This window comes from Labrus mixtus, chromosome 17 (genome assembly GCF_963584025.1).
Source record: "Labrus mixtus chromosome 17, fLabMix1.1, whole genome shotgun sequence".
NCBI lineage: Eukaryota > Metazoa > Chordata > Actinopteri > Labriformes > Labridae > Labrus > Labrus mixtus.
Genome location: NC_083628.1, coordinates 24,920,292 through 24,933,159, shown reverse-complemented (window position 1 = coordinate 24,933,159; position 12,868 = coordinate 24,920,292). Strand labels below are relative to the sequence as shown.

General features: G+C 41.2%; 2 protein-coding genes across 3 annotated transcripts in view; one reads left to right on the top strand and one right to left on the bottom strand.

Moving 5' to 3' along the window:
- LOC132992709 (protein unc-13 homolog B-like) overlaps positions 1-12,868 on the bottom strand; it is a 71,470-nt gene that overhangs the window by 15,553 nt on the left and 43,049 nt on the right. For both annotated transcript variants that reach the window (XM_061062194.1, XM_061062195.1), the window contains exons 11-22: positions 12,415-12,461; positions 12,147-12,225; positions 10,678-10,752; positions 10,374-10,593; positions 9,948-10,175; positions 9,687-9,828; positions 9,283-9,452; positions 2,760-2,875; positions 2,122-2,285; positions 1,438-1,588; positions 1,166-1,234; positions 103-192 (exon numbers count right to left, since the gene is read on the bottom strand). In XM_061062194.1, coding sequence (XP_060918177.1) covers positions 103-192; positions 1,166-1,234; positions 1,438-1,588; positions 2,122-2,285; positions 2,760-2,875; positions 9,283-9,452; positions 9,687-9,828; positions 9,948-10,175; positions 10,374-10,593; positions 10,678-10,752; positions 12,147-12,225; positions 12,415-12,461 — 1,551 coding nt within the window. The remainder of the gene's footprint in view (positions 1-102; positions 193-1,165; positions 1,235-1,437; positions 1,589-2,121; positions 2,286-2,759; positions 2,876-9,282; positions 9,453-9,686; positions 9,829-9,947; positions 10,176-10,373; positions 10,594-10,677; positions 10,753-12,146; positions 12,226-12,414; positions 12,462-12,868) is intronic.
- Positions 1-12,868, top strand: part of si:busm1-57f23.1 (uncharacterized protein LOC368621 homolog) — a 270,341-nt gene that overhangs the window by 253,013 nt on the left and 4,460 nt on the right. The window lies entirely within an intron of this gene.

Genomic DNA, 12,868 nt, shown 5'->3' with positions numbered 1-12,868 from the left:
ATGGAAACATGTCCAATAAATAAACTATCATTTAACTCACTTCTGAGAACGTTTTGAAAGCAACAACAGTACAGATGCAAAACCTGAAACACAGTAAACTACCTTCATCCTGAAGAAGGTGATGCTTGTTAGAAGGTCCACTGTGGATTTTAAATCCTGCAGGCGATCCTTGCTGCTGGCAGGGAAATGATTCTGCAGAGGGAAAAAAAAGGTTTAATTGCAAAATAGAATAAATGACCCTTACAGGCATAAAGCACATTTCAATGTCTTTGCTTGTAATTCCTGTTAAAGAATTAAAATTAGAGATGGGACCGATCAAATCTTATATTGGCATCGGGTCCAATATTGACAAAATTTATGGATTGGATATTGGACTGACGGCGCTGATCCACGTAACTGATTGAGAAAGATTGTTGGACACTTAAAGCTATCTCAACTCGCACAGTCACCCTTTGAAGACATTCAGACTGAACTGCAAGAAATGTCAACAAATCATCAACATCAAGACATTCAGACGAGATGGAACAGCTCCTTCTGTATGATCTAAAGTACAACTCTTACATTTCAGTTTAAAATATTTAACTTGAAACCAGACAGTTGTTGCTGCTTCTTGTTTGTATGTGAAGCCAGCACGATGCAATGCCAGGTGTAATAGAGCTTTGTGCAGCCTTACACATACTAACAACAACAGAAATAACATTATTAGTTATGATAATAGAAATATCGAAATCAGTATTGGCATCTGTACATATGTATCGGAATCACATCGGAACTGGAAGAAAGTGGATCGGTGCATCTCTAATGAAAATGGGATTGCCTTCACAGTATATATGTGTAGACAGACATTAAATTATTAAAATATATTCCTTTGTGTCATGTCACAAAATGTAAATCAAATGTAAGGTGACATGCTTTTCTAGAGCTTCAGCACTTGGTGTCATTGCTTATGATTGTGTTAGCAAACACCATCAACAGCAGCAGTAGTAAAATATTTTTTTGACTAGAGGTTTATGGATCCATTAAACTCAAGAAATGATCACAGAGAACTACAACGACTAATTATTGAGAGCTACTAAATAAAACATAAATATTGAACTTTCACTTTTCATTTATACTATCAGTCACACGTGGAGGTTGTAGTTATTTTGTACTGTAGAAATCTTACCCTGTAGGTGGAGAGGTCAATGCGCAAGGAGTTGTGTAGCTGATCTAAAAGCTTAACGAAGCGTTCTTTCTGCATGGGGGATAAAAGAAACAAAAACAATTTATGACATCATAGTGAATGGAAATACAAAGACAGATATGTACAACATAGAGGAGACAGAATGTGATTATATATAACCTTTAGAAAAGAAAGAGAGGGCCAGAAATACTTATGTGTGTGTGTGTGTGTGTGTGTGTGTGTGTGTGTGTGTGTGTGTGCATACAAATACAAACCCCAAAATTGGTGGCAGCAAAGCGGTCTGAGGCGGACACATTGGTAGAGGCGGTTGTGTGGGCGTAGAAGGCATTGATATTGGCCAGCAGGGTGCTCATCACTGCAGGGACACCGGGACACATGTACTTGGACGAAAGACAGGCAAAGTGCCTAAACGAAAAAAGCAGTGACAAAGCTTAAGAAAGACACGGGCAGCATGTCTACTACTACTCCTATTTGTAAGCATAATAAGACCGTCTATTGCCACAGAGAAGAGGATCACAACATTGTTCCACTAGACTGAATAGCTGGGCCCTTATTTGTTCTGCATGTATTCTCTTAAGGGGCTGGTTTTCACCTAATGATCCCTATCAGGAACAGTCATTCCATCTGCCCATCACCTAGCAGCTATGTACTGTATAAGCTAATGGATGGACCATTGAAGTGTGCTTCTGTGAAATATGGGTTCAGCTGTGAGGCATCTGGATGGAGCATGACCCCATCTCAGCCCAATCATAATTGATTTACCTCCATTTGGAGGACAAAATGCGAAGGCAACAGCACTGAGAGGCACTTTGTCAAGGGAGCAAAAAGAAGAGCTAGGAAGAAGAAGAAGGGGGGAAGGGGTACAAAGAGGGTACAAACACATGGCCATAAAGACACAGAGCCATGGATGTGGATCCTTTTTTTTTTCTGTGACTCACGTCATTGCTTGGTAGATTGATTCAATGCCGTAGCGCATGCCAAACTCGTCCACTATCTCCTGAGCGACATCATCAAAGTAAACCTTCCATGCGTCATCCCCACGAGCTTCGGGGATTTTCACCACACCTTGGCCAAGCACATCAGTCCAGTGATGGAACAGGTTCTGCAGGGAACATACAAAACGTGTGAATTCCATTTAAATAACCTTTTAGAGGTGGACTTACTATGATACGCCTGTACAGTAGAGGTGTATGCCCAACGGTTCCTTACAGTCTGTTTGTGAGCCACAGAATATTCCTTAAACACTATATTTGTACAGAGGTGTGAAGAAGGGGGATATCGTAAATGTTACAAGAGTATTCTTTTCTATTTTAATCTTAACAAAGATCATTCATATCATTTGTCAATAAGGCCCAAGTGTTTGCTACTTTCTGACTAGATTCCAAATAAAAAGTGTAATAACAACAGATTCAGATTATCAAATGAGTCAAAAGTAAACACCCATAGAACGTACAAGAGTTAAGACCTTTGGTGATATAGTATTGATCATCAGTCATCATCGTTTTTAAAACTAATTACACTTCTGATCCTGAAATAAAATAACATAATCCTGTATGGCTTCTGAGGGATCAAATACCTCATGCAAACAGGTGTACTGCACATGATACGGTGCCACTTTCTCCTCTCCTTTGATCTCTACGTTGATTTGGAGGCGAATGGCGCCTGACACAGCCGACTTGTCTGTCCTTTTCTCTGTAATCAAACACAAGCACACACACTCTTGAATCATAACTGGATCGGGATGCCAAAACCAAATGTGTGACACTGAGACACCTGTAACAAGGTCTGTTAACACAACACTAATTACAGGCTATTAGCATGGCAGTTCTATTGTAGGTGGTTCAGTTGCTACAGCTTGACAGCAGCTCAGAGCCGCCAATGCTAATAGAAATCCTCCAGCTGATAGTGAGGAAGACAATGGCAGGGGGTTGTATAGATCTGTGCCCCGATCACAGAAGACACTTGAGCTTCTCTGGGGGTGGAGTGCTTGGCCATGCGCCCCTGCTATTTTCCCTGACAGGCTCATCATTAGGGGTAATTTGTACATGTCGGAGGAGTGGTCGATTTCCGACTGGAGTGCTGCTACTTGATAATCACACATCAGGAGGAGAAAGGGGGAGAGAAAGGAGGGGAGGAGCACTACAGGATAGAGACAGAGAAGAAAAATAATGATCTAAGGGATGGATACAATGGCTTCTTTTTCTGTCTCTCCCTCTCCTGCTCTCTCCTGCTCTACGTGTCAGATGTTAAGTTATTCCTCGTCCTCCTTTAGTGATAATGATACTTGTAAGAAATGTAGTTTATTTTTAGCTTTGGAGGCGAGGGTGTCTGAGTTAGAGAGACGGCTCCGCACCATTGAGTCGGAGTCATCGTATGCAGCAGTAGTTAGCCAGCCACCTGTAGCCGGTGCGGGCCGACATAGCTTGGCTTCCCCCCCGGTAACTCCCGAGCAGCCGGGAGGCAGTGGCTGGGTTACTGTCCGAGGGAAGCATAGTCGAAAATCGAAGCACACGGTTCCCCACCAACCACTTCACGTTTCAAACAAATTTTCCCCACTCAGCGACACACCCGCTGAGAATAAAACTCTGATTATTGGAGACTCCATAGTCCGAAACGTGAAGCTAGCGAAGTCAGCGGGCATAGTTAGGTGTATACCCGGGGCCAGAGCGGGCGACATCGCATCTCATTTAAAGTTGCTGACAAAGACTAAAGGTAGATTTGATACAATCGTAATTCATGTCGGCACAAATGACTCCCGACTACGCCAGTCGGAAGTCACTAAGGTTAATGTGGAGTCGGTGTGTACTTTTGCTAAGACGATGTCGGACTCCGTAGTGTTCTCTGGACCCCTCCCAAATCAGACCAGTGATGACATGTATAGCCGCATGTCATCACTCAACCGCTGGCTGTCGAGGTGGTGTCCAGCACACGATGTGGGCTTCATAGATAACTGGCAGTCTTTTTGGGGAAAACCTGGTCTGCTAGCTAGAGATGGCATCCATCCCACTTTGGACGGTGCAGCTCTATTATCTAGAAACATAGCAGAGGTTATTAGTCCAAAACCCTGACAACAACTCAGAGTTCAGACCAGGAGGCAGAGCTGCAGTCTTACACACTTCTCTGCGCCTCCCTTAGATTTGTCTCCCAGTCACTATAGCTGTAATTCTGAATCGAACTGTAGTTATACTATAGGTACTGTGTCTGTCCCCCGGCCCAGACCCATTTTTATAAGTCATCCAAACGGCGTGAATCATCAGAATCTGATTAGAATCAAAACTACGAATACGATTTTGCTACAAGATCGGAGGATTCACTGCGGACTTTTGAACATTAGGTCCTTAGCATCCAAGTCTCTTTTAGTGAATGATCTGATATCAGATCAGCACATTGATTTACTTTTTTTGACTGAAACCTGGCTGTGTCGAGATGAATATGTTAGTTTGAATGAATCCACTCCTCCCAGTCATTTTAATACTCATATACCTCGAGACACCGGACGAGGTGGTGGAGTAGCAGCTATTTTTAATTCCAGTCTTTTAGTTAACCCTCGACCAAAGCTGAATTTTTCTTCTTTTGAAAGCCTTGTTCTTAGTCTTCCACATCCAGTCTCAAGAACCTTTCAGCCAGTTCTAGTTGCTGTAGTTTACCGCCCTCCTGGCCCATATTCTGAGTTTTTATCTGAGTTTGCAGAATTTTTATCAGACTTAGTCCTTAGCAGTGATAGAATAATTGTTGTAGGTGACTTCAATATCCATGTGGATGTTGAAAATGATAGCCTGAGCACAGCTTTCATGTCACTATTAGACTCTATTGGTTTCACCCAGGGTGTAAACGAACCTACTCATCATTTTAACCACACCCTGGATCTTGTTTTAGCTTATGGAATTGAAATCCATAACCTTACAGTTTTCCTAGAAAATCCTCTGCTATCAGACCATTTTTTTATTACATTTGATTTTGTCCTACTAGAATTACCTCTGCCTGGAAGAGGTGTGCTTTCTAGAAGTTTGTCGGATAGTGCTGTGGCTAGATTTAAGGAAGCTATTTCAGCTGTTTTTGATTCAGTACCGTGTTTCAACCCAGTTGGAAACTCTTACGATAGCTTTAGTCCCTCTCAGCTAGATCAGTTTGTTGATAGTGCAGTGGATTCACTGAGAGTTACTCTGGATTCGATTGCTCCCCTGAAACAGAAGGTTGTCAAGCGGCGGAGAGTGGCTCCATGGTTTAACTCAGAAACCCGTACTCTGAAACAATCATCACGGAATTTTGAAAGAATATGGCGTTCGACCAAAACGGTAGAATCTCGTTTTTTCTGGCAGGATAGTCATAGAAGATATATGAAGGCTCTACGTCACGCCCGAGCTGCCTACTACTCCTCTCTAATCGAGGAAAACAAAGGCAATCCTAGATACCTTTTCAGCACTGTAGCCAGGCTGACAGAGAGTCATGGCTCCATTGAGCCTTGTATTCCTCTAGCCCTCAGCAGTAATGATTTCCTTAGCTTTTTCAACAACAAAGTTCTAGACATCAGAGACAAAATTGGTAACCTCCTGCCCTTACCTGGTGCAGATACGTCTGTTACGGCAGAGACAGTTCCTGGACCAGATATTAGTCTCGACTGTTTTTCTCCAATCGACCTTTCAGAGCTACATTCCATTTTTTCTGCATCGAAACCGTCAACCTGTATTTTGGACCCAATCCCAACCAAGCTGTTTAAGGAAGTCTTTCCCTTAGTTAGCAACTCCATATTAGATATGATCAATATGTCTTTACTGGCAGGCTATGTACCACAGACATTTAAAGTAGCGGTAATCAAACCTCTACTTAAAAAGCCTACTCTGGACTCAGGAACTCTGGCTAACTACAGACCTATATCCAACCTTCCTTTTATCTCGAAGATCCTGGAGAAGGTGGTAGCTAAACAGCTGTGTGACTTTCTCCATGACAACAGTTTATTTGAAGAGTTCCAGTCAGGATTTAGAGTCCACCATAGCACTGAGACTGCACTAGTTAGAGTTACAAACGATCTACTTCTAGCCTCAGACAGGGGACTTCTGTCTGTGCTCGTCTTGTTAGATCTTAGTGCTGCTTTTGACACCATTGACCATCGGATCCTGTTGTACAGACTGGAGCATTTGCTTGGAATTACAGGGACTGCTTTAAGTTGGTTTGAATCCTACTTATCAGACCGATCTCAGTTTGTACATGTTAATGATGAGTCCTCTATGCACACTAAAGTTTGCCATGGAGTCCCACAAGGTTCAGTGCTTGGACCAATTCTTTTTACATTATATATGCTTCCTCTGGGAAATATTATGAGGAAACACTCCATACAGTTTCATTGTTATGCAGATGATACTCAGCTTTATGTATCAATGAAGCCCGATGGTACCAGTCAGTTATGTCAGCTAGAAACATGCCTTAAGGACGTTAGGACCTGGATGACCAGAAATTTTTTGCTACTTAACTCAGACAAGACTGAAGTTATTGTGCTAGGCCCTAAGAACCTCAGAGAGACTTTTTCTAGTGATGTGACTGTCCTTAATGACATCAGCCTGGCATCTAGCACCACTGTTAGGAATCTAGGAGTTATTTTTGATCAAGATATGTCTTTTAGCTCTCACATCAGTCAAGTTTCAAGAACAGCCTACTTTCACCTTCGTAATATATCCAAGATCAGGAATATCCTGTCGCAAAGTGATGCAGAAAAACTAGTTCATGCATTTGTTACCTCCAGACTGGATTATTGTAACTCTCTTTTGTCAGGGTGCTCTGGCAAATCTCTAAAGACTCTTCAACGGGTCCAGAATGCTGCAGCTCGTGTACTGACCAGAACCAGGAAATGGGACCACATTACTCCTGTCCTGGCTTCTCTGCACTGGCTCCCTATACAGTCTAGAATAGAATTCAAGATCCTTCTTCTCACCTACAAAGCTCTAAATGGCCAGGCACCATCTTATCTTAAGGAGCTACTAGTGCCGTACTGTCCCTTGAGAGCGTTGCGGTCCCGGAGTGCAGGCCTGCTGGTGGTACCTACAGTCTCCAAGTGTACTATGGGGGGTAAAGCCTTCAGTTATCGGGCTCCTCTCCTCTGGAACCGCCTTCCAGCCGGGGTCCGGGAGGCAGACACAGTCTGTATTTTTAAGATTAGACTTAAAACTTTCCTTTTTGATAAATCTTATAGTTAGGGCTGGTGCTGGTGTAGACCAGCTCTTAGTTATGCTGCTATAGGCTTAGACTACCGGGGGAACTGGCACCTTGAGCTCCTCTCTCTCTCTCTCTCTGTCTCTCTCTCTCTGCATATACAGTACATCATATTACTGCATGTATCTATCTATAAATCTCAGTCACTAACCACCTACTTTCCTGGGAGCTCTTGAGCTCCCCTAGGCTCCTCAAGATCATCGGTTGACGGCTTGCCAGAACAACCCCCACCCCACCACTACCCCCTCCCCACCGGATCGTGGGTTGGCGGCCTGCCAGAACAACCCCCCACACCCCCTCCCCTCCCCACCGGATTGCTGATGGACGGTCTACCTCCCCCCACCCCCTTGCTCTCTATCCCTCTTCCTGCATCTTATCCCATCTCTCCCCCTATCCCTTTCCAAGCCCGGCGCAGTCTAGGCCTGTGAAGACTGTTTCGTCATGAGCCGGGGATCCGGCCGAAGATTTCTGCCTTTTAATAAGGCAGTTTTTTCTTACCACTGTAACTTTTGCTGCTTTGCTAAAGTGCTCATGATGGATAGGCCGGATCTTTGTAACATAGCAATAAGTAAGGTCCTTTACCTGCTTTTTGTAACATAACAATGAGTAAGGTCTTTTACCTGCTCTTTTGTAATGTTAACAGACAATGAGTAAGGTATTTTACCTGCTTCTTGTAAAGTGTCTCGAGATAACACTTGTTATGAGTTGACGCTATACAAATAAAAGTTGATTGATTGATTGATTGATTGATTGATGGAGCATATTACACTTGACTGATTATAAATCAGGTTCAAATTCTTGTGACACCTAACCAACGCAGATTTGCTGTATGGATTATTAAAAGAGATACTTAATTGAGCTGCTCATGTCTTAAAAAAAACAACCGCAGATTTATATGCACATTTATACTAAGTGTAAGTGTCTTACTGTTCAAGTGAAATATTTATTATTGCCACTGTGATGTCAATTTGTGCACTTCAGTCAAGTAGAAATGGACGCCATGCAATACGGGCTGATGCCTTGGGTGAGTAAATCTATCAATTCACTTCTAGGGAGGGTTTATGGACCAGCAGCGAGTTGATGTCTTGATAAAAGCTCTTTCACAGCACCCTACTAACAGGAAGATAGTGATTCAGTTATGCAACACTGTTCATCTGCATGACAAAAATGTCAAAAAGAAGGATACTTTATCCTCCAGTTACTTTTATCTACGCTCTACAACAAGTGCTTATAGAAAATAACAAAAAGCGGACAGATGAATCAGCTTATGTGTACTTGTAAGTGTCTCTATTCTGGCCTGCCCTGATTAAATATCTCCACACTCGGGGGGGGGGGGGGATAGTACAGAGGATTACCATGAAAACAAGTTTTATTTCTAGGAAAAGAGAACAACTGCCAGCAACAACAAAGGGACTTCTTAAACAAGCTTTTCAGGGTAAAGCCACTGTTCTCATGGTGGCTAATATGGATCCCAGGGCTAATCATCCCCAGTGTTAAAATGTAACAGTGCAAACAACACATGAGAAATGTAGGTCAAACAAACCACTGACTGGTCTTACTAAATACAGAACTCTTGACAAAAAGAAACACATTATGCGGTTACTTAAATGGTTGGAGTTTATTCACTTACAGGGGGGGAGGAAAATCTTAAAGGAGGAACTTATTTCTCCCTGTGCCAGGAAAAAAACACCTTTTAAATTTTGGTCTTTTCTTGATGATAAAATAGGTTGTGTTTCCCACCAATTAACCCAGAGTTATACTGTATGCAGCAGTAAATATCATTGCCTTCAGAAATAAAAGCTGCAGAAGTTCTGCACATTCTGAGTTTGATTTAGTGACTGTAAGTTTATTATTAGTGGGCTTTATTCATAAAAAGAAAAAAAAGTAGTACTAACCCAGGTTGTACCAGACGTCCATTTCTCCACTCAGTGTTCGGACTTCTATTATACTTTGGCCCAAGAAATCATCAGATTCCCTCTTCAGACGCTGTTTCACCCTCGACTTGATGTCATCATCCTCGTCCCACACACGCACCTTAATTCGGTCCGAGGAATTGTGGCACTCACTAGCACAGAACAAGAATGAAAAGAAAAGAAACATTAACACTACAGACTAATATATGAGGAATTTGTAAGGATAAAGAGTTGGCAGATTTTTATGATTAACAAGACAAATAGCAAATAGTAAAACTTTTGTGAAAAGAGCTCAACGCCCACATTGACTTACTTAGCTCATTACAGGTAAAGAACTTTTAGTGAAGGTTAAACACACATTTTGGTAAAATATTTTCAAAACTTACAAATGGAACTTCTCCTCCCAGACAGGATTGAGGTTTCCATAAATGGTCTTGGTTCTCTTCTTGGTCTTGCCGACCTGAACAGTCACATAAGGATCACTGGAACCTGTCTTGTCCTTTGCCTGAAGTCCTTGTGCACAAACCACTATTGCAATGATGAAGACACAAAGACAAAAAGAAGAATCACATGTTACACTAATAAGACTGACAGGACAGAACTGTAAGGTTGTGCTTAGGTTAATCAGTTTTCCGTTGGTGGGATACCTGTGATGGTGATCTTGGCTGACCACTTTGAGGTGCCGTCCAGTACACTCTGCTTGATGGTCTTCATCTGCTGTGCATGGGTTGCTTTGCTGATGACGTACACTTCTCTAATAAGTTCAAAGATTTCTGGTTTGTTTCTTTCCCTGATCTTCATCCTGTCCTTCATAGCCATGATTATATTTTGAGTTCGGTCTTCAGCTCCATGCTTGGAGCTTTTCTCCGCAGCACCTAAACATTTGACAAAAAGGTATAAAACAGTATTTTCTCTTAGTTGGTAAGGCATTTGATGACATACTTAAGCTATTAACATTTTGTTAATTCAACTTTTTCAGTGTGAGGAAACATTTTACATAGGTTGCTTTGACTGTGCATGGATAGTAAATACAGTGAGAATGTTTTTATAGTATTAATAAGATTAGTACTCACGCTGTAGGCAGTCAGCATTCAGCAGCTCTTGGCACTTTTCATGGCACTTTACTCCACACTCAGAGCAACGCATGCCTTGGCGGGCTATACCCCACAGCAGCCCCTCACACTCATAGCAGTATGTGGGAGTGGTGGCAGTCCACACCTCAAAGTTATGGGGTGTAGTGCAGGATATAGGGTAGATAAGCGCCTGCAGGGTCTTCTTGTACACATGGTTTTTCTAAAGAAGGGATAATACACTCAATTTAAAATAATAATATTTTTTTGTGAAACTGTAAATTTAATTTCACAATGTTATGCTCACCAGCTCCTCGTCTTTGATTGAGGACCGTGCAGCCATGGCGGATGTGATTCCTGCCTTCCTGGCTTGGACAAGTGACTGAACAACAGGTGACAAAAGGAAAGTTAAAATTGTATAAATGGACATACAACCCACAACCAAGACCACCTCTAAGTTATTCTATTACATTAATGGTCAGTATTGTTAAAAGGTTGCCCAGAGGTTGTGAGGGTGGTGAGTAGGGTTATTGTAGCATTTTTCCCACATTGATGAAATCTAAACAAATTATCTGAAAACACATGAGGATGTTAACACTCAGGGAAGTAGTAGAGAGCATATTACTAAAAAGGAAAAAGCTGAACTAACATAAATCATATAAAACAAAACTGTCAGCCACTCATTTTGTGGGATTGTTAGTAGGGCCCGACCGATATGAGATTTTTGGGTCTGATGCCGATATTAGGGAGAGAATATAAGAGATACCAATATATTGGCCGATATCTTTCCTAGATCTATCTATGATCTGTACAGATAAATATAGGTACAGATATACTGATTATTGTGTTAATCCCTGAATTGCAGTTATCAAACCCTTGTGGAAAAGATATGTAATGAAGAACAGATGGTCATTCAACTGGAAAGTAACTGTACATGTACGCGCATCACCGCTTGACACTGGAGAGTGATGACGCTTGTTGTAATCCATATAGCGCCCTCTGCTGGTGAAAATGAACTGTAGTGTTATACAATGAAACTCAAATGAAATGCTATTTGACTGGTAAATAAATCTAGTAATATTGGCACATATCTGCTAAAAGTAGCCGTTACAGATAGTTACTGGATATGCTAATGTCGGCCGATATTATCGGGTTGGCAATTAATCGATCGGGCTCTAATTGTTAGTATTGCATTTTATCTTGTGATGGTATTTATTATATACAGTATATGGCTGAGGAGATGGATAAAAATAGAAACCAAAAGGTGTTTGAATGGATTAGTGATAAAAAAGGTTATTTTAACGATAATATCAAGTAGGAAGAAAAGCTACCCAAGATCAAGATTGAGCATGCAAATATGTAAAGTTGGTGACCAATTCAATCCACATGCTTAAGACATATTTTTAAGGCACTGCTTTTTGAATTGTCCTACTTGATATTTTGAACTTTGGTAGGAAAGGGAGTGGCAGCTGGGTTCTATAAACTTACCATAGCCTGACCAAGGAGAGTGAATGCATTCAAGAGAGTTGTGGGAAATAGTTTCAGGTTTAAGAGAGGAGGGAGAGAGATATTAGCAGTCTAATTTCATATTCGTCTCCATTTGTTGATAACAATCTCATCCCAATTTCAGCTCAATGGTTAAATAACTTTGACTCCTTTAAAGGTCTCACAAATAGAAAAAACACAAACATGTGCACACAAAACAAAGAACAAAACAAACAGGATGACATATTGCATGAAGTACACACAGCAAAGGAATGAAAGTTTAGTACTGACCACATCGCTGACCAAGGCGATAGGTTTCTTTTTACGCAGGTCTGGCATGCTGTCAATTCCATACAGACCAGATCCGCCACTAAGCAACGATAAAAATATAAATGAAGAAAAAGGTTCAATAACACAGCAGAGTAAAACAGGACATTATCTTTGTACTTAAAATACAATGACATGAGTACAGTTATAAAGTATTATGTAAGATGTAAATTTTTGCTTCTTTCTCAAATTCATGCAAAACTACTACAGGTATTAACAATGGGCGGCTTACCCTGGTTTGACCCAGGCTTGTCTAGCATTGGGTTGGTCATCTCGAACCTACAAGATGGAAGTTGTTAGAAATTAAGTTGATGACCAACAAACAGACTGAGAACTAATTATGCAGATGTTTAAAAAGCTGAATGTAATGAGAAAATAATGGAAAGTTACATATGGTTGAGTTTAACCCCTTTGATGTTACAGAACACAAAGAGTCAAATCAGAAAAACAGGCAATGATGCCTTTGATACATCGGATCAAATAAATGTTGCAGAAATCTTAATTTTTAGACATAAGGTGAAAGGTGGCAATGGAGGACCAACATTATACAGATACAAAACAAAAGAGTGAATTTTCTAACTTGCAATGCAAGTGAACTAGAAACAGAATTGGGGAATTGTACCCAAAGGTAAGACATACAGAAACCAACAATAAACTATTTGTTACACTGAATAACTAATGTCAGA